We start from the raw sequence: 27,543 nt of genomic DNA, 5'->3' as shown, positions 1-27,543 counted from the left end.
CACTCCCCCCTCCCCCATTTAGGAGATTGTACAATTAGCAAGATGGAATCATCATACGAGCACCCTACAATGATAGTAACCAAAATGTAAACTAGGCAATAAGCATTTCAAAAGGATTATGGACAGTCTTTCAGAAATTGCTGTAAAATCAGTATGTACCTATCCCACCTCTGGTAGCTTCTTCATTTCTCGCAATGTCCTTTGTATGCAAAGAGAAGCGCAGTGAATTTTCAAGAAAACCATGAATGCATGAAAATACATCACAGCTTGAAAATATTTTGAACAAACATGCAGAATAGATGTTGATGTTGTTGGCCGTCCATAGTTGCGATTGATCTGATCAATCGTAACTCTTTGTAAGACGGGGCGCCCAGGAAGCCGTAAAGCAGTGATGAAAATTCTAGAAGCGTGGTATTTGGTCTTGTCATAAAGGCGATGCCCCCTGTAGCGGTCTTGGTGCGTTGGTATCCTGCTCCCTCTTGAAGATAAACCGGACCTCTGACCCCGCCATTTTACCGCCATAGTGTCCAGCCCAGAACTTATTATCCTTGCTTTTGTCCCAGTAACGGATGAACCGCACTCCTGCTCCATACTCTCTGAAGTAATAAGTTGCCTTGAAAAGACAAATTTAAGTTTTCATTATCATTATTATCAGGCCCGAATGAAAATGGACTCTCTAACTGGTGTCCGCAAGTGATTTTATTGGTGAGACCAGCAGACCAGTGAAGTAAAGAAATATGAAAGTAAAAAAATTGGGTATCACCTATTACTTTAAAAATTGACAACCAGTTTAAAGGGAAGTTCAACCTGACAAAAAGTTTGCTGTAAGAATGAAAAAAAAAATATTGAAGGTTTGAGGAAAATTCATCAAATATTTTTTACTCTTTGCACTCTGAATTAATTTTAGAGGGATAATAATGACAATAGTTTCCATGTTATTTTCTTGAAGTCAAAATTTCCATATTGCAACATTGATACCTATGATTATTATATAAATTTTATCCAAGAACTGTTGCCTTTTATCAGCTTCTTTAAGTTGAAGGTAGGGGAGAAAACTAATTATTACGAATGTTAAAGAAAGTTAATTGAATTTTAAGGTTTGATTTATGATGTCATATACATGAATGAGCAACTGCCCCATTTGTTATTATATTGAAAATGGATATCTAGAGACAAATTATGAACTTCCCCTTTAAACAAGTTAATAGGTTAAATGTTTGTACATCTTACAGTTATTGATTTCACTGGTTCACAGTGAAATCTCATCAATGACCACCAGCAACAGAAGGGTATCAAAGGAACAACCAGTTCCTCATCAGGCATAATTATCTTTTTATCATCATCATTATGCTATTATCATTTTTGTCAATATTATCATGATTATTATTAGTACTAGTAGTAGTAGTAGTAGTAGTAGTAGTAGTAGTAGTAGTAGTAGTAGTAGTAGTAGTAGTAGTAGTAGTAGTAGTAGTAGTAGTAGTAGTAGTAGTAGTAGTAGTAGTAGTAGTAGTAGTAGCAGCAGCAGCAGCAGCAGCAGTAGCAGTAGTAGTAGCAGCAGCAGCAGCAGTAGTAGTAGTAGTAGTAGTAGTAGTAGTAGAAATAGTAGTATTAATATCATTATATCATCATCATTAGTAGTAGTACAGAAAGATACACCTTGGTGGTAGAAGTGTGTTATGTTCTAAGACTAAGACCATTATCAATCAAATCTGCTGATTGGTATTCTTTGGCATGCCAGCAGATCTGTTAAGGGATCTCAAATAACACCAAGGTGGTCTTGCCAAAGTATTCAGGCTTGGCTACAATTGGTTGTCTCACTTGAGATTCTCAAGTCTCATATTCGGTATTCCCATTTGTGACCAGCCATCCAAAAACCAAAGAGAAGTCACAAAGGAAGATTCTCTGTACATGAATATATAGCCAAAAGAGTAATTTCATCTTCAAAAAGCAACAATCTAAAAAATAGCTTATCTAAAAGAGTATTTTTTTCTTCACACTGTCAAAATTTCAAGTTGTAAAGTTGAATAGAAAACAAGATGTGAGAGTTTCTCTTGACACAATTTTTTGTGGACTGCATGGAAGTTTAAATGAGATTGCACAGTGTTCACATCTCATGCTTGTGTGAACCCAAACTTCAAACATCGTTTTCTCCCTATCTTTTTGAAGCTCCCTCTCTTTACTGCATTCAATCAAGTACATGTAGTACCTGTGTGGGATATTGTTGATCAGGGCCCTGTTGTACAAAGAATTACGATTGATCCAATCAATCGTAACTCTATGGAAATCCATCAGTGTCGTAAAGTTTTTCTACGAAAATTTGCACAACGTCCTTTTTATGCAAAGAGAAGCGCAGTGAATTTTCAAGAAAACAATGAATGCATGAATATACATCACAGCTAGAAAATATTTTCAACAAACATGCATTTAGATGTTGAGGTTGCTGGCCGTCCATAGTTGCGATTGATCGGATCAATCGTAACTCTTTGTACAACAGGGCCCAGGTCTTACAAAAAGTTTTATGATTGATCCAATCGATTGTAACTCTATGGAAATCCATTAGTGTCATAATTTTTTCTACAGGAAATTTGCAAAATGTCATTTGTAAACAAAGGAGAACACACCAAATTGTCAAGAAATCAATCAATTTTTTATGGATATACATTGATCTAGAATACAAAAAAAGGGCATTTTGTATGTTGACTTTGCTGGCTTTCCATAGTTGCGATTGATTTGATCAATCGCAGCTCTTTGTAAGTTTTAAAACTTTATATATCATTTTTAAAGCATAGGATATGTGCTTCTTCAAATTCGATAAAAATCGCAGAATTCACTTTGGGGCAATTCCATAAAATATGTACGTCCGACCCCCTATGTGTTGGACGTTCATAAAATTTTCTGTCTCTAATTCCTTGTTCTTTTGACAGTCTGTAATATTCTTGAAGGACCAAGACTTGGTCAAATCATGAAGTGAAGTAAAACTTGAGAAAAATGGGGGTCAGAAGTACAAAAAGTTTGATCATTTCATGGAATTTCCCCTTGGGTGACTCATTGTTGGTTTGGGGAGTGGCTAGTCTAGATTCTATCCGTTGGTAGTTCATTTCTCTCCCCCCTCTCTTCATTCTCCACCATGTACCAAACCCCATTGATCGCGATATTCCCTATTTTTTATAATTCGAGGGGTTGTTTATATTTAGGGCGTAGAGGTCGATTGTGTAGTATAGGGGCCAGAGTAAAAAAAAACACACACACAACAGTCCTGACAAAGGACTAGGGAGTGGCTGGTCACGTTCTGTCTTCAAATGTGCACTGACCACACAGAAATGTATACAATGATAATTCAGTTATAAAATCACAATCAAAACCAGGGTGCTACATGAGCACTTGCCTGATTGCCCGGGGCAAGTAAAAGTTAGAGTCGGGAAAGTGTTTTGATGTAAAGACTAACACTACTTGCCCGAATTGGAAAAACAAAATTCACACAATAGAGTGACCAATGACCCTTATTTTGGTCATGGCAGGCAAGGTAAAATCACTTCGGAAAACGAAATGAAGTAACAAGGTAGATCGGTTCATGTCAAAAGAGAGAAAAGGGTCAATGGTTTGTAAATCCACAAAACTTTCTTTTGAAGAGGTAAAACTTTTTTTCGAATAATTTTTCGGGCAAGTGAAATAGAGTATGGGGCAAGTATATTCGAACTTTTTAAAAGTTTACTTGCTGGACCAGGCAAGCATTTCTCAAAAGTTATGAAGCACCCTGATCAAAACTCACGCTAACCAAATGGGGAGCAGATACAATGTACAAGGCATTTCCTGTGATAGGCCTATGTGATAAATGTAAAGGAAATCAACCCCTGCATTACAGGATTACAGCAATCAACATTTTAGCAGGGCCTCATTGCATAAAAGTTACTATTACGGTAACTTTGCCATCCAATGGTAATTACCATGGTAACAATGATCATCAGCCAATCAGAATCAAGGATTCCATGCAAGTTACCGTTGGACTCAAAGTTCCCATAATGCAAAGGGTAACTTTTATGCAACAGGGATAAGATTAAACAGGGTTCCCAGTTTTTCAAGAAAACAAAATTCTCTGATTTTTCCCTGATGAAGTTTAAAAATTCCCCGATAATTATTTAAACCCATTCCGACTTTTGCATGTTTTCTGAGTTGTTGCAGTGAATTAGCCTACACGTATTTTCAGTATAAAATCAAAAGTGTAAAAGTAATTAGTGCCACCATAACCAGTCATTTATGGATGTTGTTTTGATATGCAACAAAATATAACAGAGTCTGACTGAATATTGCTTTCGACTTTTGGGCCGATCAAAATTCCCTGATTTTTCCCCTCATTTGAGAGATTTTCCCCTGATTTGAGGTATTTTTTATCAAAATCCCTGATTTTTCCCTGACTGAAGAAAAGTAAAATAATTTTTTAAACTGGTTGGTCATTCTATTTGATTCTGAAGGCACTTGTTTTGGAATCATTACCATTTCTGGCATTTATCTTTAACCATGTAAAACACGTCCTACCTGTTTCCAACTGCGTTCAGGCCACTCTGGGGTGATTATGGGTCCGAACGAGAAGCTGTCGATGATGACGTCCTTTGTGTCCTCGGAGGTAGGTCTACCCTTGAGGAGCTGCACGCCAAATTCATAGGAATTCCCACAATCAAACCGGGCAGCATACCTACACAGGTGGCAAGGATAACGATAATAAAAACAATAATAGCTGGATTTATTCGCGCTTTTTGCCTCAGGATATAAAGCACAGCTATTATTACCCGGCTTTGGCTGTGCTGCCAAAAGGGTGCTTAAATATTCAAAGAATTTCTTCCTACCGAGCACCCATTCATCTCACCTGCGTTGAGTGCAGCAAAATGTGGGTAAATTTCTTGCTGAAGGAAAGCACGCCATGGCTGGGAATTGAACTCACGTCCCTCAAATTAACAGACAAGAGGCCACAACGCCAACCAACAGACCACGATGCCCGTACAATATGAAAGAGAAGTATTTACTCAATGTAAATACTTGTGCATAAATGAGGGCGATGGGCGATTCCTCCCACATGACAGCCCAAATTGCCCCTAAAATACATGCTTTTGGGCAACCATTCTTTATAGAGTTGCCCCAAGATCTGTCACTAACAATGATTAAGGATTATTTTACAAATCAAAATTTAATCTACATTTGTAAGTCAGAAAAATGATATTTTCTTTTACTGCATAATTGCTTGTTATCCGTAAAAAGTAGCCCTTGAAGGGATGGTCCAGGCTGAACATATTTACATCTGAATAAATAGAGTAAAATTCACAGAGCAAAATGCTGAAAATTTTATTAAAATTGGATAACAAATGACAAAGTTATTGAATTTTTAAGTTTATTAATATTTTGTGAAAAAAGTTATGCACATCATCGTGAATATTCATTAGGTGGGCTGATGATGTCACATCCCCAGTTTATTTTTTTTTATGTTATTAGATGAAATCATAACTGATTCATTTTTTTATACATGTAAGTGATGTGTGTCTATTATGATGAAATAAATTGGGCAATAAATAACTAATGCATTTAATCAGTTGTCAATCTAATCGTTTAAGTTTTTGGTAGAAACATTTTAAATAAACCTAATTTCATAACAAAATACCAAAGAAAAAGTGGGGATCAGCCCACCTAATGAATGCCTAGAAATGTTTTACCAGAATAATACAAATTTTTAAAATTCAATAACTTTGTTACCTATTAACCGATTTTTATCAAATTTTCATCATTTTGCTTTGTGAATTTTACTTTATTTATTGAGATATAAATATCTCACGCCTGGACCATCCCTTAAATGAAAGAAATAACCACAAGTTTCTGCAATCACCCCTATGTGGAGAAAAAGAGAGCCCATATAGAACATAAAATTATTTCCTACCCTGGTTCACACACACAGAAAACAGACCCAAGTAAAGAGCTGTAGTGTATTAGGCTAAGTGACAATTTCTTCCAATGCAGAGACAAACATTTTTTAATTGCACACACATTTTTAAAAATAGTTTTTCCTTATTTTCTCAGTGCTGGGCTCATTTCCCTTTAATTTTTTTTTCAGCCAATACCTTGGAGAAATGATACAAGTAAGGGTCATCCTTCATCAAATGATGGTCTACCAATAATAACTGGTAGTAGAGAAACTAGCCCAACGAGATACTGTATTATATTAATAGCCAATTTTTATGCGCTTTTCCCAGAACGGCTCAAAGCGCTTTACAACATATTATTACCCCAGTCATTAGATCCATTTCAATCCCGCACGAAAAGTGCACAGTATCCAATCCCTGGGGAACATTCCTTGCATTCATCGCAGCTTCATTATGACGCTGGCAAATTCAAACATACAATATCTTTTGCATCCTACCGGATACCCAATTAGCACCTGGGTCGAGAGTGGCAAAGTGTGGATTAACGCCTTGCCAAAGGACGCCAGACCGTGGTGGGATTCCAACACACAACCCTCTGTTTAACGGTGGGAGTCAGAACCACTACACCTCGGCTCTTCCACTTGTGCACATTCATTTTCAAAGTTTGCATGCATTGCCCGGTAATATATTGCTTTCAGAAAATGGTTGCAGAAAACTTTGTTTTATGAGAAAATTTCTAAAACCAATGATTCAAAACTGAAAATAACAAGTCATCTACTTATCAAACATCTTTTAATATTCTCTCGCAATGGAAACGTACACATTACTTTGAAAATCAGGGGTCAGAGTTGACCTTCTTGCGATAGGTCAATAAGTGCAGTAAGCTGCGCTGATGAAAGACTCAACATCCAATCAGCATTAAATTTCTCCATACTCAACAATGGACTGATCATGTTTGTGTTCTTTGTGTCATAATTGTGTTTTAAATCATGATTCACGTTGCTGTTTAAAGTTGAAAATCGACACTGAACACGCCCAGTTAGTTACTTACCACTCTGACACGAAGATCGTGGGCTTCATACGGTCAAGCATTTCTTCGCTGAAGCCTTCTTTTATGAGGTCAATGACCTGTTCTCTTTCACACCACCCATACGAAGTGGCAAAGCTCTTGTCCTTGCCTCCGTTCAGCCGCAGGACTTCGTCGGGCAAGCGGTCTGAGCCGGGGCACCCTGTCTCTACTTTCCATCGCTCTCCTCCGTTGCTCAGGATGGTCCAATGTTTCAGGTCGTGCTCTCCTGGGCTATCTGCAGGGGGTAATATACAAATATACCAGGCTTTGAGTAAGTATAGCGTGAATTATTCATCCGAGGTTGGAATGGCATTACTATTTTTCCCAAGGGGAGAAGCCCCGAGGGAAAAAATAGTGATTATGCCAGTACAACCGAGGATGAATAATTCCCTCTATACTTTCGAAACAAAGGCATGGTTTATTATCCTACTTTAATAAGTTATGGAAATAGATCTTGATAATCTAGTTCTTGTACTCTTAGATCATCCTAATAATCTGAATCAAACAAGCTGCGCTGACTGACCAACTTTTCCTGAAGCGCTTAGCTAAGCGCTCAGTGCGCTGAACGCGTATTAGTGCTTGCGCCATCAAGATCTGTGGCGTCAATGATGGAATAGTCGACTATTCCATCACTGGCGTCACGGAATAGCACTTTTTCTTCGGTGGGCGTTTCATTTTTTACTCCATCGCAAAATAGTGCGAATATGTTTGATCACATGATGCTATTTAAACCAATCAGCATACAGGATTTAATTTATGTAGGATATAATTAGGAATGATCTATATTCACTTGGTCGTTAATAATAATAATAGTCAGTCCTTGTATAGTGCATAACACATTATAAAATAACGTCAATAAGTGCCTCCAAAGGACTTGGATATTATTACCCTGGCTGTAGCGCAAGCAGCTTTTACGCGCTCAGCATTTCAAGGAATAAATTCCTGCCAGGTACCCATTAACCAGACCTTCATTTTTGAGGAGCGCGATCGCGCCGGCACTCCTACCGTGCTCCTTAAAAAAAAATGAGAGCAAAAAATTGCGCTCCTCAAAAAAATCTATCAGAAAAATGAAGAATATTCATCTCTTTCCCGACTCTGATTTTAATTTAATCTCTGTAAATATTGCAGTCCCACGTAGTCCCATATGTAGATTTTCATGGCAACACCATGGAAGTCTACATGTGGGACTACAATATTTACCGAGGTGAGTTCAAATCAGAGTCGGGAAAGTGGTGAATATTCTTCATTTTTCTGATAGTTTTCAACTAAATCAAAGTAATTTCAAGGAATTATGGAAAAAAGAAGGCCATTTCATGGATTTAAAGATGTAAAATGTGAAATTTTAGCAATTTTTTTTTCAATTTTTTATTTTATTTTTTATTTTTTTTTTTTAGCAGGAGCGTGTACGACATCTTGTAAACGTATTGACATGACCCAGGCCTAGTTTCACCACAGATTAATTAATAGCTAACACAGCTATTGCATATATACAATGTTAAGAAAAATCTACAATTTATCATACATGTATTGTAATGAATTGATTTGAGCTCCTCACAGAGAGCGATTCTGAGGAGCTCAATTGAGCTCCTCAAAAAAATAAGGAGAGCAATTTATTGAGCTCCACGAAATTATAAACTTGAAGGTACTCATTAACCTCACCTGGGTTGAGTGCAGCACAATGTGGATTAATATCTTGCTGAAGGAAACTACGCCATGGCTGGGATTTGAACCCACGACCCTCTGTTTCAAAGTCCGGAGACTAATCCACTGGGTCAAAATGCTCCACTAATATAGTGGAGCACTCCACTTGATAAAGCAGTCAGTCCACTTCTCAGATAGTCCATTACCACAAGAGCTAAAAAAACCCAAATGATCTACTGTACCATGGATGTACATCATACAGAAAAAGTTCCTCTCGTGACAGCCACCCAAAATAACAAAGATTGTCGAGATATTCACTTCCTGTTTCTCCAACATTTGTTGTTTTTTTAGTGTTTCTTTACCTTAGCTGGGACTCGAGCTCACATCGTTTTATCACTGCAGTCAAGATTCTTCTCCCTATGCTAGCAAGAAACGCTAATATTGTTAGGATTTTCCAGCAATTATAAGCGGATACTTTGACTGGTCTTGGCTTTCAGATCCTTTTAATACTTACTAAATAAACCAATGTCTATGGACAAATACATGTACATGCACTCGATTCTGCTCGAAAATTTGACGGAATAAATATATTAGGCCTAAATATATTACTTTGAACCTTCTCCATATTTTCATTTTCAATTTCGGGTGGCTGTTGCAAAAGAAACTCTTCCCCATCATACTAACTATTCAACTGGTGGGGGGATGAAACAATAGTTCATCATAGGCCTGAGTCGAAACGGTTCCCCGACCGGGCCCCGCCCGTCGCCCTAAAACCCGGTTTTACTTTTTCAGGTTTCGGGTTTTCCACATACAATAACTGCCCATAAAATCCTTTATCATTCCTCAGTGTTTTGATTTCAAACATTCTCCTACCTTCTCAAATCACTGTCATGTACTTTGTGACCAGTTAACCGCCTTTGTGCTCATGCGAAAGCAGCGAAACTTGTGAACTTCATGACCAGAAGACAGAAGTATGTCAACGTCAAATCAATTTGGAAGAGCCGCGCCGATCTACGGCCAGCTGTGCCAGCCTTGCCTACGCCACATCGCTGGCGCGCCTACCGTACCCACGCCTATATCTCTGGCCTGAGCACGCAGTTGCGCTGAAGCGGCAAGCGTGTGCGGCCGAAATGAGTAACATTATCTAGAAATACATGTAGTTTCAAATCTAATGCGAATAATGGAAGAATTTATCATTCCATTTGACAATCAATTGCAATGACTTTTGAACTTGAAGGGCCCCACGTCTAAACAAATTTGGTTTTAGTTAAAATAGACTTACGACGGCCTATGGGAAGTTTTGTAATCATGCTTCTCGTCGAAGAAAATGGAATATGATAAATTCGGACGAGACGGAAGAAGAAAAAAAAGTATAAAAGAAAAAATAAAAAATCTGGGACCCTGGGTCGTGTAACTTTTTATATTACCCCTGTTATTCAATTGAGGAAATATTACATCACCTTTATTTTTTGTTTAGAACTTTAGTTGTGTTCATAGTCATACGACTTATTCCAGATACTAACTTAAGTAATGACATCTAGGATTTATTTAAGAAGCGTTTGATAGATGCCAGACGAGAGACCTCGCCCAGGGAGCTCAGATTACGAATTTAGGGTCGTGCTCAATAATGCAGCGGGCAGACATAATCCATATGTTTGGCGAGACAGAACAAGCGGAAGGCGTTCATGTTAATGTCTCCCCTTTGCATGATCGCACGTGCTCTGCTTGTTCAATCCAGGGACCTAACCTTTCTTTTTCGGTTTCTGGAGTGTGGTTTCGTTCTTGGGGCAATATTATGTAATGTGTTAGGTCATACTCTGTTATCATGTTTCGTTCAAATTCAGAAGCGTTTTGCCCTAGCTTATTCTTTATTTCCCTTCACTATTTCGATCCTATCCCTAGCTAGAAGTGCAACTCTGACACTACTTATTTTTCCAATGGCGATCGTATTCGTTTGATCATTTTGATGGTATTCATAAGTGGTTTTCAAAAAAATAATAAAATTTACTAGACAACTAGTATATTGTTAATAAATGAGTTTTGACTTTTGAATAATGGCAAATTGGCAATGATTAATGAAAATGACGAATATGATGATGATAATGATAAGATAATAAGATAATGATGATGAATGATGGTGGCAGCGGTGGTAGCGATGATGATGTTATCAACTGAATCATGGTTGCAATGATGATGGTGGTCACTGCCTGAATAGTGAAATTGGTGAAGATGATCATGAATTGTGATTTTGGAGATGGCCATGCGTGGAAAGTGATGATGACTGTGATGAGAAATGATAATGATGATGATGTTGCAAAAATAAAATCAAGAGCTACATGTGGTTTGGAGTTTGGACGAAGTCATTTCCATGACGGGAGGGCAAAAGTTGAACATGAGGTGCATGGCTGTTAAATGAAAGGGCAGACATAATCCCATTCCATTGTTTATGTTGTGCGCAAAAAAAACCTCTCTTTCGTCCATGTGGTTTTTCGGGCCTTTTTGGCACATCCCGCCCCCCTCTTTCTCCTCTCCCTTTTCCTCTCCCCGCTCTCTTGCACTCCGCTCATTGCACTGTGCGATATCCAGAATCATGACTGGGCGAGTTTAATTTGAGGTAGGTGTGTTTGCTAGCACATGCGTAGATCTTTCTCCTTGTTCGAGTTTATTGGGATTATGCATAACCAAGATCGTCGATATCGCGTCGGAAGCAGGCATTGCCAGGCAAGATCGAACATGACAAGAAAAATGTAAGCTGCTGTGATGTTTTTTTTTGTGTGATTTAATATTTCATATTCAAAAATAGGAATAGTTGAATCTTGTCCGAATCATCGCTTTCTCGGCGCTTGCTTCCAACGCGTATCATCGGTTCTCATACAGGCAGCGCCATGCGCCTCAATGGCATAAAAATAACAGCAGTCAAAGTTTCAAAGAAATATGATTTTAATTTTTCGGGTACCCGGTCCCCGCCCGTTTTTTCCCACTCAAACCCGGTTTGAGGAAAACCCGTGATGACTCAGGCCTAGTTCATCATCCTTTGAACAACAGGTTCACAATTTGGATTTACGTCAGTGTACTGTACTATCAAATTGGTCTCATTGTTGTTTGGTCTCAAATATCTATTACCAACTTAGTCTAATTCATGTTTATTCTAATTTCTAGTTCATCTGCTTTGTCGATTGACAATATCATTTCACCACCAAATATACATGTACTCTGTCATCCTTAACTATTTAAAAACAGTGTTCATTTGGTCTACAAAAATCAATGGGCTTTGTGGCGTGGTATAGAATGGAAAAAGTAGGTTTTGATATCAAATAATCTTTCCTTGCTTTGCTGTAATCAAGCCATCCTTTATGTGTAGAAATGGCAGTGTATAAGATGGAGAATCAGGGAGGGGGCACTTATATTGACGAGTGGATACCATGCGTGACCAAAAAACACATGAAAAGGATGTCTTTTTCAAGATAGGGCACGTTACGTACCTAACGTGATAAGGGTGTCAAAAACACAAAAATAATGAAAAATGGTATCTATTTCGCCAGGAAAGCTACGTGTTTAGGATCAAATTTGCGGGGATGATAAAACAAACTTGATATGTTTTATAAAGGATGTCCTTTTTGCCCCAACACTATGTTGTTATAGAATTGTAAGAGCAATTACATACATTTATTTAGTTATTTCCTCTTTAAGGATATCCATAGCCTAGAATGATGAACATTCCGGAACATGTTTGTAAAAAGCTTTTGTTATGCAGGCCTCTGCCTATTGAAAGGCCAAGGAGTATTGTTATTTCTGAATAGAGGTTGCTTTACAATAGAGAATGTTAACAATAGACTTGTATTGGTAGTGTAAATAAACAATAGGCTTAGCTATTTTATTGACATGTTTATTTCACTGAGGTCATTAAAGAGTGTGATTGCTCCTGAAAGAAGAAGAATGTTCTTTTAAAGACAATACCAGAAGCTTCCATAATAGTGAATACTAGAAGTCTCTAGAATAGTGTAGTATATAAAGCTGGCAGGTTATTCAATGAAATCATCACATCATACCAGATCACTTCATCAGATCAGATCATATCAGATCAGAGCTAAGAGTTTCACGCCAGACTTTACGTCAGAGCAGACTTTATTTCCACCTGGAATATTTACCGTCATCAATGAACTGTTTGCAGTTATTTTGAGAGAGGAATTCTCAGTTCTCATCGAGATCATCAACCTGTTTTAAAGGACAAGTCCACCCCAACAAAAACTTGATTTGAATAAAAAGAGAAAAATTCAACAAGCATAACACTGAAAATTTCATCAAAATCGGATGTAAAATAAGAAAGTTATGGCATTTTAAAGTTTCGCTTATTTTCAACAAAATAGTTATATGAACGAGCCAGTTACATCCAAATGAGAGAGTTGATGACGTCACTCACTCACTATTTCTTTTGTATTTTATTATATGAAATATGAAATATTTTTATTTTCTCGCCATTGTCATGTGAAATGAAGATTCATTCCTCCCTGAACACGTGGAATTCCATTATTTTAACATTTTGTGCTTCAGGCAATGAGGTCCTAATCATCAAATTCGTAAAAATTGAAATATTGTATAATTCAAACAATAAAAAACAAAAGAAATAGTGAGTGAGTGACGTCATCGACTCTCTCATTTGGATGTAACAGGCTCGTTCATATAACTATTTTGTTGAAAATAAGCGAAACTTTGAAATGTCATAACTTTCTTATTTTACATCCGATTTTGATGAAATTTTCAGCATTGTGCTTGTCTGATTTTTCTCTATTAATTTAAATCAACATTTTTCTGAGGTGGACTTGACCTTTAATGAACGCTTTTCAACCCGTGGATTGCTGAAATTAACTGTTAATCATCATCAACATCGTCTTCACGGAAATTTCAACTCATTACAGTGACTCTTATTATTCATCATACTTCAACATCTGTTTCATCATTGCCATCATTGTGAACTTATCTTCGCCAACCAACTGGGAGTTTATTTGGATTATTACTTGGATATAGTATCATCACTTTGGGATTTTACATCGGACACTTCAAGAGTTTGATATAAGATTAATATTTATTTATGTATTATTTATGATTTGTTTGTGTATACTTAATTATTTCCTGTAATAAAAGAAAAGGAAATTCAATTTCAAATTATTTTATTGCTATTTGTTGCAGTATCGTAACAATGTGTGCAGAGTCTAATTTGTGTGAGGTGTGGAAGGTGGGGCCAAACTAAACCAAAGGTAAAACAGATAACCGACAAACCCGTGACATAACATTAAATCATCGCTGTACTTGTTTAGGGGTTCATTTCAGGGAATAATTGCCAAGAGTATCGTTTTTGTTTCCAATACTTAAGGGTAGGGTTACACGCGCCAATACTTGTTGTGGTGCATTTTCAGAATATGGAAAATACATGTTTAGGGTACTTCTTGAGACCCCGTGGTCGCGCATGGTATCCACTCGTCAATGGAAGTGCGCCCCCCCCCCCCGGTGGAGAATGGATAACATATTGTGGATTGGTGGTGTTCGGATTGAGTAGTGGTTTTTCTTCAGACATGATAGCAACATCCCAGTCATTAATTAGTCTGCAGGCACAGGCCCTGATTGAAACTTTGATCAACAAGCGTGTCTCCACGCAAAGACTAGCAAAGAGAGGGCCTTCAATCAGTCAGACTGCAGGTCCCAAGAAAGTGGCTTCTTTCATCCAAGTGATATTCATGACTTGAGTTGTTTTGCATGTTTAATGAGCTTGATGCGGACCAAAAGTTCAAAACACCTCTTTTCATTCGGTCATTGCTGCTCTAATTGTGCATCAAATTTCATGAATTTGGTACCATTGTAAAGAAGAAGAATCATTCTTTCAGGTCATATGTTTGGATTTATTCAAAGATTTTGTAATATATGGTAAAATTTTGAACTAAAATATGCTACAAAATAAATATTTTCACCTGAAAAAAGCTGCTATTTTCACACTTTATTATGTTTGAGCCCAAATGATTTTTATATCATGATAAAGCTGAATATGTATGCTTTGAAATGATATAGGTTTCAAAATAAGAATTGGTTTAATCGGGTCAAGATCACACTTTTCATTTGCCAAGTACATAAAGCAGTTTGAAAACAAGAATACTGCACTCTGATACATGTAGGTCAAAGAGACCACCCAGTGGCAAATTCCAACGGTTCCAGTGCCTGGGTTCGTGGGAAGGTCACACTTCCCATGTGGTAATCTCAAATACCCCGCGCCTGTTGTTCTGTGAACCTTATCCAGCCAATCAGGACTCTGGATTTCATGCAAGTACAAAATTTCAGAAATCTCGTCTTGTACCTTGGTGGGAAAAGTGTGATCTTGACCCGATTAAAAGGTGCCGCATATCAAGAGTGGCATTGTGAGAAAGTACAGAAGTTCAGCTATATGGTCATATAGATATCATTGAGGCTCAAAATAAAAAGTTTTGCACAATTTGCAAAAGAAAACAGAGGAAGAAAATTCAGTTTTGAGGCACACTTTCAGGCCAGAAATTTACTTATTTAACAAAATATTGTATACAAAATAAATGACCAATATGAAAGAGTAACTTTTACTCTATCTGATGGTGCAATAATATTTCATTTAACTTGAGGTTAAAACAGGTAAATTCTTAGAGAAAGAAAATCTCACGAATCACGAGATTTTGCAAGGAGGAGGATTCAGCCACGAGATGATTTGGATGAATCTGGCCTTTTTGCTCATTAGCATAGGGACCTGCGGTCTGACTGCAGTACATGAACATGTACACAAGGCATGAGTAGGCTGCAATTCAGACCCTTTACTTGAGTGAAGGGTTTGCAAAGTAGACTAGTCATGAATTGTTCCACTATCGTATTGCAGTGTCTGCTATTCACGCTGTAATCTGTTGTTCCCAGTTGCTGTACATCATTTCCTTCTACAAACAACCCCAAAACCACTTCTTTTTCCCTTACTTGATAATTACAACTGGTCATTAAAATAGCCATAAAGAATGTTGATAGGCCTGTCATCATCAAAAAGTGATAGATAGTAGTGTAGGCCTACATGCTTGTACACATAGCCCTTGATCTGGAGGTAGCCGCAAAATGTTGAATCTTCAGCACAATATATTGCTATCATTCCCCCCCCCCACTGCTCATACAGATTAATGACACCAATACTGAATAACTGAAACAAGATTACACATGAAATTAACGTATAATACAATATAATAAAATATCCGGATGAAGACAAAACAGTATCGATGACGACACAAATGAAGAGAAATGACATAGAAAATTCAAACAGATAGAAAGATACACAAAGAGAAATGCTGCGAATGAAACATTCTAGTGTTTTTTTTTTAAATATACCTTGTCCACTGCAGTTCTTAATGAGGTTCCTGGCAAAGGGAGACTTGAAGTAGAATTCTCTCCAGTCTGGGGGGAAGTACGGCGCCATGTACTTTTCAACAAACTGGCCTCCCCTCTCACATTTCTGTTTCCAAAAGGACTGTTCCGCAATCGCCGCTTGCCACGTCTTACACACACAGCTGCATTCTGTCAGATCGCGATCGGGGACGACGACCAAGATCCGTTGGATCAGCTCAAACGGGAGGTCTTCAAATGAACAGTCACCCGATAGTCTATCAATATGAAGATTGATGTTCTGGGTATCCACTTCGGGTTCTGCAAATTCACCTTCCCTCTTTTGGCTGCACTCGATTTCCTGCTCGTCTGCTTTGTGCTCCATTCTCTACAAGATGAAAAAAAAAAAACTAAAACTTTGTAGAAAATACAAATGAGAATCAACAGAATCTCATTTGTATTTTCTACAAATGTAGAGAAAGTTAAGAAACCTCATTTCAACTTGAACCATGAAGTAGTTAAAATGTAAGATTTATACCTAATTTTCTTCATATAAACTTTTGTTACCAAGGCAACACGATTTCTGACACACATACAGAAAACAAGTGGAATGCCTCTGGCCGTCTCACCTGCATCACGCAGTTCAATATAGCAGCAGTGCTGACTTTGAAAACTACTCTAACTCGCGCAAGATGTTTAGTGATACATGGTTACTCTTATGTCCACTTTTTATGAACTAGACCAATAAACTTACAGAGATATGATGGTTATTCAACAAAAAACCCAACATGGCCAAAGTTCATTGACCTTACATGACCTTTGACCTTGATCATGTGACCTAACACAGGATGTTCAGTGATACTTGATTACTCTTATGTACAAGTTTCATGAATCAGATCCATAAACTTTCAAAGTTATGATGGTAATTCAACAGATAACCCAATTTGGCCAAAGTTCATTGACCTTTGACCTTGGTCATGTGACCTGAAACGCGCACAGGATGTTCAGTGATACTTGATTACTTTAATGTCCAAGTTTAATGAACTAGATCAATAAACTTTCAAAGTTATGATGGTAATTCAACAGATACCCACAATTCGGCCAAAGTTCATTGACCCTAAATGACCTTTGACCTTAATCATGAGACCTGAAACTTGCACAAAATGTTCAGTGATGCTTGGTTACTATTATTTACAAGTTTCATGAATCAGATCCATAAACTTTCAAAGTTATGATGGGAATTCAACAGATACCCCCAATTCGGCCAAAGTTCATTGACCCTAAATGACCTTTGACCTTGGTCATGTGACGTGAAACTCATGCAGGATGTTCAGTGATACTTGATTAACCTTATGGCCAAGTTTCATGAACTAGGTCCATATACTTTCTAAGTTATGATGTCATTTCAAAAACTTAACCTCAGGTTAAGATTTGATGTTGACGCCGCCGTCGCCGTCGGAAAAGCGGCGCCTATAGTCTCACTCTGCTATGCAGGTGAGACAAAAATCGGTCTCATGCATCTTAACTTCAAAACCAATGTGAAACCAAAATTTCATGAAATTTGGTTGAAAACTGGGCAAGACTTTCATATGTCCCCTCCAGATAAATAATTAAAATAAAAAACATATTGATAAGGTTTATCAAGTCATATCTAACATATATGGTATTTAAGAGATTTGGGAAGGAAAAGTTGGATACACACCAATAATGAATTTATATACTGAAATGTTTTCTATTCTGAATGTGAAACATTGTATTTAATTTAAATGTGATATCTATATAAGCTTTGACAACTCTTTTCATTCTCTTCTGAAAATAAATTATTTGTAATTCACCAAAATGCTTGCCATTTTCATGTATCATTGATGAAATTTATATGATGAAATGTTTTATCGTCTCATTATAATGTATGTTTATTCATCAAAATTTTGTCTTTCTTGAAAAGATTTTGCATTCACTTTAGAAAATTTCAGTCACATGTATTTGAATAATGAAATTAGTTCCAAATGTTTTACATTGTTGTTTTGGGTATCAACGTTTTTCAATGTAACCAAAGTACTGTCATTTGAAATGTATGATGAAATAAATAAGGACATTCCGTCCTCTTTATGGTAGAGCATCCATTTTACAGAGTGAATTTATGTAACATTGCAGATTGATTTCAGTTTAGCTTTCTTGCCCCTTTACTTTCTTTATTACTTTCTTCTCCCCCTTCATTGATATCCATTTCCATAAAAAAAATGAATGGATGAATTTGGATGGATGGATGATTTGGATAACTGAATGAATGGATGGGTGAATGAATTAATTGGATGACTGACTGAATGGAATAAATAAATGGCTAAATGAATGGATGGGTGAACGAATGAGTGAAACTTATTGTCTCTCCATTCCCAAAGCTTTCTTTTCAATGAACTATGACACAATATGAATTACAACGATTAAAAATCCTCAAGTTTATTGATTTGGTCATAAATTTTATTCCATTTTTGTTTCTTTGAAAAGAAAAAGCATTCTAAATTTGGGAAGCATGGAATGATGATAATGGTGATGATGATGAATAAGATAATAATAACAATAAAGAAGAACAAGAATAAGAAACTAGAATTTAATTCGTCATGCGGACGAATTAGGTGGTCTGTCTTTATACTCGCCATCATGATCACTATTACCATGTTCATGCATATCAATATGATCTTCATGATGACAACGGAATGCTCATTATGGATGGAATACTTGTGAAAGACGGGAGATGATAAAGCACTGAAAAGGGTCTCTTTGATGTATGACAATACATGTGATATGAAAAAAGTAATTAAAATCTGTTTTATCTTGCTAAATTTTAACTTTTATACCATTAAATTATCATGAAAGATCATGTACGAGGTGGTAAAAAGAAAAAAAAATCTTGTTTACCCCAGGACTCGAACCTGCGCCCTTTAGAAAGCAAGTCAAATGCGTTATCCATTGAGCCACGATATTCCCCATAGAGAATACACGTAAGCAATTTTGAGAATTACAAGTCCAATTTTGCAAGTGAAAAACGGGCATGATCCCGGCATCTGATAAAAAAATGGAGGGCACATTTCTGAAAGATTAGAATCTCAGCTACAACTTACTAAAAGCTCAGGGAAAACTGACAAGCAAAAATGGAGATATGGCTCACGAAATAGAGGAATGCAGAATTCAGTTTTGACAAAAAGTCATTTCCCATAGACATTACACACAAAATAAGGAAAAATGACATGCCTCTTTTCATCGCTGTTTTACGCATTTACGCGTTTCTCAAAACGAAAATTCATGTTAACTAACGAGAAAGAGTACATTCTAAACTACAACATGTAACAATCTGGGCGAAAAACAATCTATATTCGAAAAGTTACAACCAAATTTGCATGAATTTGATGACGTAATTTTTGAAAAAATGAAATTTTTAGTTTAGGCGCCATTTTGATGACGTCATGATCAAATTAAGGGACAATGGTGACATGAAATCAAATCTACAACTCATACTCTATCGATATATGGAAAAAAATTGGGGGTCAATGGACTATTAAAATAGCTACAGTGAATTTTAAATAGGCATGTTTTTGCCCATATATGGCCTACAGTGAGAGCTCGCGCGCACACGTGCTGCAAACTTTAACGGGTGTTAATTTCATTATTATTGATCGTAGAGAGCTAAAATGGGTATCAAATTGCTCAGAATTATAATATCAATGCAATGATGTAAAAAAAACGGTGTTTTTGCACTGCGTTAAGGCATTACGAGCGGAAACGCGCGCGCAATTTTTTGAAATGCTCAGAATGACCTGAAACGTACTCTACCTTGGTCAAAAAGTGATTTTGAGCATTTTAAAATTTTGACACGAGCGTACACGCGCGTCGTTACCTCCAGGTGACCTTTGATGACATGACCTGATGAACCTTGACCTGAAATTGATGTGATGTTAATTGGATTGATTTTTGATAATTGATAATGGAGATATGATTGATAATGTGATTTTACAAAATGGCGCCTAGATGACGTCATCATGACCTGATGACCTTGAAAAGCTTATTCTGACGTGTCCAAGACAGATCCTATAAATGACATGAAATTCAATGAAATTGATCAAGTTCATTTTGAGATATCTTGGCGACAAGAAAATCCGTAAAAATAAATAAATAATAAGAAAATTCTGACAAAATTAAGAGGTGATCTGTCACAGACAGACCACCTAAATATACTGTAATAATAATGATGATGATAACAATAGTAATACCAAAAAGAAAAAGAGAATTACAGGGTATAGCATTTCTCTATTCTGCCGGCAGTGTCGTTATGACAATGTACGGGCATCAATGTCCGCGCGCTTCCACTTGTGTTCTAAGCAAATTGTCGTTGCAAGCATTACGCCATTGTCCGTTACTGGTATGCGCACTGTTGTGCACTTTGCGAGTGTCGTTATGCATCTTGTGCCAATATCCCTGGAATGAAGACGCACTATTTTGGCCTAGGCAAAATGTCGCTGATAATAAATCGCTTTTATTTTGAAAACTACTAGGCCTAGGTAATTTTGCATAGAATTTGATAGTATTGTTTTTTATATCCTTTTCCACTAGTGCATCCAGTTATCAATCACATGTTCTTAACTAGGTTAAAAAATATCTAAACTTTTGCGATTTTATCGAAACTAGATTTTCTGCTCTCCACGCCGCTAACGACAATATGCCATGTGCACGACGAAACAATGTCGCGGACTAAGAAGACAAAATTGCCTTTGTGAAACGGAAAGCGCTGATTTGTCGCCAATCTTCTTATCTCGGAAGAATGGTACCCCATATAGTAGGACGTTCCTAATTATCTACAATACACCAGTCGGTGGACTGTACTTCATCAGATGAAGAAGAAGTATCGCTCATCTTGTCATGCAACAGGCCCCTGGGCATGCTGGGCTCCGCCTCCGGCCCGTGAAACAGACCGGAGCTCCCTGGGACAGGCTCGGTTGGGTTAGCCCTACCATGCCTACTGTGGCAGCCCTAACCCAGGGAGCGCCCAGGAGCTCACCGTGTATTACACCAAAAGCTTCAGTCTCTGTATTTTGGTTGTTCCGCTGAACTACGTTGGCTCCACTCACCATACATAGACTGAAGAGCTTAGGGGCCCGTGGCTACAGACAATGTATAGTGAACTCGCGTTTTATAGAGCGCGATTAAATTTTTTTTTTTGAGCGAAATGTACAGTTTCATGGTTTCCATTATCAGGGAAATATAAATAACTTAAGTAATTGCATACCTTGGACCGGAGTTATTGAAAAATAATCCACTGGACGATTGAGAAATCTGTCATCTAAGACATTTTCTCCTGAACAGATGGTTTTTCTTACAAGTTGCCATCTTGAATGTCTCGATATCACGATTATAACTAGTATCGTTTGTCTTCATGTAGTGTATCGTATCGTATTATTGTATTCGTATATTGCCTTGTAGGTGTGCTAGTGGAATGCAATATCGATATCACATTCGTAAATTGTTGACACCCTCTCCGTTCGTTTGTAAATATTTCATAGTTTGGCTGCCATTTTGATTGTTTTTGCTGTGTTCTTCCCAACTAAACATCGGTAAAGTACAATTTAATTCATGCATTTTCATCTATATCGTTTAAGGTATTTTAAAATTGAATTAAATATTTTTAGTTTGTAGTTTATATATCCTTAGAGTGTAACTTCGATGTTTGGACTCTGGATTGACAAAAGTGCGGGTGTTATAACAAATGCGAGCCCACACGGACACTTTACCGTCGGTGAATGGGGATTACAGTAAAATGTCAGATATCGTTGAATAAATCCCAAGAAACGACGGTTATTCCTGTCTAACCGTGTATTTACCCATACTCACAGGACAAGGGTAGATTATGGTCAAAATATCTAGCAAGGTAAATTGTGAAAACAGAAATTATGCACTTACCACGATTATATGAATGAAGGTCTAACGAGTGGTAGAATCCTGACGTCGAGGCACAGACTGAAACCTCAACAAAATGAAAAGTTCTCTCCTTCTCCCCAGTCTCGATCGGCCGTTTTTGTTGTGAATCATAACAAAATGGCCGATCGAGACTGGGGTAGGAGTTGAGGTTCCAGTCTGTGCAACGATGTCAGGATTCTACCACTCGTTAGTATTAAACCTTCATCCATTTAATCGTTGTAAGTGCATAATTTCTGTTTTCACAATTTACCTTGCTAGATATTTTTACCATAATCTACCCTTGTCCTGTGAGTATGGGTAAATACTAATCTGAGTCTTCAAGACTAGATCCAGGTAAATACATGGTAAGCTCCTGGGGCCGATTGCACGAAAGGGTCTTTGCAAGGACCGTCTTTCGTGTCGCCCATCTTTTATCATGCGCCATGTGAAACTCATTTAAAAAAAATCATCTGCGAACATATTTCATTCGTCCATTAAAATAAACAAATTATGTGTTTATAAAATGATGTGATCATGATGAAATTGTATAAAATTTGATTTAAAGGTCAAGTCCACCTCAGAAAAATGTTGATTGGAATCAATAGAGAAAAATCAGACAAGCACAATGCTGAAAATTTCATCAAAATCGGATGTAAAATAAGAAAGTTATGACATTTCAAAGTTTCGCTTATTTTCAACAAAATAGTTATATGAACGAGCCAGTTACATCCAAATGAGAGAGTCGATGATGTCACTCACTCACTATTTCTTTTGTTTTTTATTGTTTGAATTATACAATATCTCAATTTTTACGAATTTGATGATTAGGACCTCCTTGCCTGAAGCACAATGTTAAAATAATGGAATTCCACGTGTTCAGGGAGGAATTAAACTTCATTCACATGACAATAACGAGAAAATAAAAATATTTCATATAATAAAATACAAAAGAAATAGTGATTGAGTGATGTCATCAACTCTCTCATTTGGATGTAACTGGCTCGTTCACATAACTATTTTGTTGAAAATAGGCAAAACTTTAAAATGCCATAACTTTCTCATTTTACTTCCGATTTTGATGAAATTTTCAGACAGTGTTAAGCCACTCCTAGTACCAATGAGGTCCAAACATTAACATGTATGGACCTCATAGGCGACATTACCCAAAAATATGGGTTAGACAATGCTGTTCTGATTTCCAACCCAAGACTTTGGTAAATGTACGCCTTAATACAAATTGGAGTTAAGTGATATGACTTTCATTTGGTGGGGAGACATTAAAAGTATTAATTAAGTAGTTCAAATTAAAATAGATTATCATTAAACTTACATTTCAGGCCCTTTTTGTTGATTTTCAGTGAGCGTTCCACACAGCTGCGACGAGTGATCAACTCCGAAGTGATACGCGAACTGGTCAGCTGATCGGTCAGGTGATCGGTAGATTATCTTTTTGTCAGACGTTCATAATTTATGTAAAGCGTATCAATCTTCAGTATCTTGATTCCAAAGTATCAGTATTGCAGATAAATGTCATTATTGATTGGAATCAGTGGCGGATCGGGGGGTGGGGGTGGGGGTGAGCATTTCTGGCGGATCGGGGGGGTGGGGGTGGGGGTGAGCATTTCTGCCCGATCCCCCTATTGAGATTTGTAGTAAATATTTTGGAATTAAATACGTTGTTCATACTAGTTATGCGACCCCTCCCTTATGATGATCACAGCATTATTTGTAATGGGGATATTTCGTTCATAATTATTCTTGTCTCTTCTTTCTCTTTTTTAGCCTTTTTTTGCTTGTTAAAACCTTTTTTCCTTTTTTTTGGGGGGGGGGGGGGGCTCGCCAAATTTTACGTGGGTCAAAATTACCTTCATTTTTTTAGTGACAATCTTTTTTTCATTTGTCCAGTTCTACGCGAGACAAAATTACCTTCGATCATTATTATAGTTAAAAACTTTTTTTTATTTTTTATTTATTTATTTATTTTTTTGGGGGGGGGAGGTTGCCAAATATCACGCGAACGTTTTTCAGCTTTTACTGTTTTATTCGACTTATAATCAAATATTAAATGGGGCTTACCACAGTTTTTTTTAAAGTCAATTCATAAGAATATTCCTCCTCGGGATTTGAGCTTTCTTTCATGAAATATCAATTTTTTTCATGATTACCAAAAATACTTAAAATTTTTTATCGGTGTATGCCTATAAAGCTTTAGCTCATGCGTTGCGCCTGCCATATTTTAATGCTGATCAACTTTATGCTTTTAATGAATTCCTAAAAACAATAAATTCTCAGATCATCAATTTTGTCGCAATCGAATAATTCGATTGCGTCTCTCTATCAGTTTTGAATATTCATAAAAAATATCAGCTCGTGCTTTTTGCTCATAATATTTTGATTAGTAAATTCTTCTCTTATATAATCGAGTCGGATAGATAGATAGATAACTAGAGAGAGAGAGTTGGGGGGGTCCCTCAGCTACTTGTCCTCGCTTATTTGTTATTATTTGTTATTATGCTCATGTTGTGAGAGCTTTGTGTTTTCACATTTTTTTCTTTTTCAACCTTTTTATTGTCTCGGAGCTTCCCTCTATTTCTTTACACTATATAATGTAGTCCTTTTTACCTCATTGTTTCAATCATTGGCGGCGGAAGCCCCAAATTTTAGGAGGGGACAACCTAAAAAATTTTGACAAGCAAAAAAAAAAGGCTCTCAACCCAAACATTTTAGGGGGGACGTAGGAAAATAAATTGACAAGCAAAAAAAAAAAAGGTCAACAACAAATTTAGGGGGGAACGTCCCCGCTTCCGCCGCCTATGGTTTCAATTCTTTTTTTGTTCTCATTTCAATGAAAACATCATTATTAAACTGACGTAGAAGACTTTATTACGAAATTTTGACATTGTTTTGTTTCATTTGTTTGGCTTTCTTTTTTCTTCTCCTCATCTTCTTTTTCTTCTTACTTTTTCCCTTTCCTTATTTTCTCTTCAGTATTTCATTCAGGTATCCGCCAATTTATACAACACCAAGCATATAGAGGCGGATAATCAGTGAGGGAGCATGACGGTGTGCCGCTCTAAAAAAAAAGGAGGAATATTGGAAGAAAAAAAAAAGAAGGGATGGGGAAAAAATAAAGAAAAAAAAAAGATGATGATGGCAATGACGATGATGAAAATTATCTTGGTGATGATGATGGTTGTGGTGACGGTTGTGGTGATGATGATGGTGATGCTAATGATAGTGGTGATGATGATGATGACGAGATGTAATTTTGTTATTTTGTCTTTGAAAAAATTAAGTAGTGCAAAGTTGAATTCATTTAAAGTTTATTATGAAAATAGCAGAAAAAAAATTGGTATGCGTTCGAGGAAAATCCATCCCCCACCAATCTTTTTCAAAGGTAAGATTTTTTTTTTGCCCGGGGGGGGGGCCACTTCCATTCACGAGTGGATACCATGCGTGACCATGGGGTCTCGAAAAGCACCCTAAACACGTAATTTCCATATTCTGAAAATGCACCCCTTAACAAGTATTGGCGTGTGAAACCCTACCCTTAACAAGTATTGGAAACAAAACGATACTCTTGGCAAATATTCCCTGAAATGAACCCCTAAACAAGTACAGGAATGTTTTATTGTTACGGGTCCTTCGGTCGTCGGCTTTACCTAATTTGGTTTAGTACGACCCCACCTTCTACACCTCGCGCAAATCGGACTCTAAACACGAAGTGTTGGAGCAAAAAGGACATCCTTTATAAAACATTTTGATTTTGTTTTATCATCCCCGCAAATTAGACCCTAAACACGACGGTTTTCCTAGCGAATTAATAGATACCCTTTTTTCGTTATTTTTGTGTTTTTGACACCCTTATCACGTTACGTAGGTAACGTGCCCTATCGTGAAAAGGACATCCTTTTTACGTTTTTTTTGGTCGCGCATGGTATCCACTCGTCAATGTAAGTGGCCCCCCCCCCCCGGGTTTTTTTGTGACGGCGTAGGCCTTTGCAAGCAGCTATTATTATGGTAAAAAAGTAAATGAAATGTCAAGAAATACATGATAATGATTTTTATGGTACATTTTAGTAGGCCTATATCAATTCATACTTGTTATCAAAAAGAAAAAAGTGGGTCGTTACGGACCATTAAAAATGGGAAATTTGGGCATTTTATATTTAGGATAGAGCAACTGCTCGTTATAGACGTCACAATAAATCAAGCATTCTAAATTCTATCAACTCCATTTTTTGTCAAATAACACCTTCATCGATATTTTGAAATGATTTTTCTCATATTTTCATCATCTTTTTATCAGGGTGAAATTCCCCTTTAATTTACAAAACAGATTCGCAAACAATATCAAGAGTAGTGGGAGGCAAGGGTGGAAATCTAAGGTAGGGGACCAGGGGCTGGAAAACAGGCAAAAAAAAAAACAAAAACAAACTAACAAAAAAAAAGGAAGGTTTATCACCCCCAAAAGAAGGTCGTCTCGTCCAAAATACATGTGATGTAGGCCTATTTCTTTCCATCATATATAAAAGAACAAAAATAGTAGGGGGACATTTGATAATGTGCCCCTACTATTTTGGGTTAGGGGGAAGTGTCCCCCTGGGATTTGCGCCCATGTGGGTGGGGGGTGTTGCACCTCCTTTCGGAATCATTATGGAACAGTGTGAATAGTCGCTGTGATTTCGATCTCATACCTATAAAAAAAATAGAACAGAACGCCTTGACCACAGGCCAAAATGCCTAACAATTTTTCCGCGGCATTAGCGACTCTCGTAAGGGGCGCTCCATTTATAAATAAAGTTGCATGTGTAGCTGTCTATGGCAGCAGAATCTATCGCAGAATTGAAGCCAGAAGCGTGGGAATTTTCAAGAAAATTCAAGAAAAGAACCGGTGAGTACCGATTTAACAGTACTAATCTAATTAGTTACATGTATTGAATTATAAGAATATTCAATTTTTCGTGAAACAAAGCTTAGTTCTAAGCTAGGGCGGCCCAAATGCGCGTGAGTGGAGTCCCAGTTTCTTAACACGGGTAAGTATTGCGTTGTCGCCTAGAGTGGTGTTAAGCTTGTTGAATTTTTCTCCTTTTATTCAAATCAAGTTATTGCTGGGGTGGACTTGTCCTTTAAAAGCAAGCTAACGAATCTTAATCTTTATCATAAATTTCAGAAACACACTGCTTTTACAAGTTTTTAGCGTATGATAAAAGAGGATGAGTGGGCGACACGAAAGACGGTCCTTGGGCTTGGAAAGACCCTTTCGTGCAATCGGCCCCTGGGCGCCGGGGTTACGGCAGCCCTTGGCCCGGGGACCCCGACACGTCTTCAGACAGTACCGTGTTCAGGCTGCTGCCGTAACGGCAGCCCCAGATATCATCACGGTCCACGAATGACAACACTTGTCTTGATTTCATCTTAACTGGTACAGTACGGTACTCACTTTTGATGATCTGTTTAGTCTAAGAGTGGAGTTGTTTTTCCCCATTCAAGCTATTCCAGTTCAGTTCAGTTCATCGATCCAATCCTGAAAATAAAAACCCGGTAAATGTACCGGTACCGTAATGTTACTGTTATAGACTCGACTAGCTGCTACCGGATATGGACTTGGCC

General features: G+C 37.3%; 1 protein-coding gene across 1 annotated transcript; it reads right to left on the bottom strand.

The window, feature by feature from the left end:
- Positions 1–292: 292 nt before the first annotated feature.
- LOC121428026 (F-box only protein 6-like) lies at positions 293–27,510 on the bottom strand. The gene is made up of 5 exons (XM_041624601.1): positions 27,374–27,510; positions 15,991–16,372; positions 6,955–7,207; positions 4,534–4,690; positions 293–613 (listed from the first exon to the last, which is right to left on the bottom strand). Exons 1-5 carry the CDS (start codon positions 27,416–27,418, stop codon positions 425–427), a joined length of 1,026 nt encoding a protein of 341 aa, XP_041480535.1. The 5' UTR covers positions 27,419–27,510; the 3' UTR covers positions 293–424.
- Between the last annotated feature and the right edge of the window lie 33 nt (positions 27,511–27,543).

The sequence above is a fragment of the Lytechinus variegatus genome, chromosome 14 (assembly GCF_018143015.1).
Source record: "Lytechinus variegatus isolate NC3 chromosome 14, Lvar_3.0, whole genome shotgun sequence".
Classification (NCBI taxonomy): domain Eukaryota; kingdom Metazoa; phylum Echinodermata; class Echinoidea; order Temnopleuroida; family Toxopneustidae; genus Lytechinus; species Lytechinus variegatus.
The sequence above is the reverse complement of the archived record's forward strand: the minus strand, read 5'-3'. Positions and strand labels throughout refer to the sequence as shown.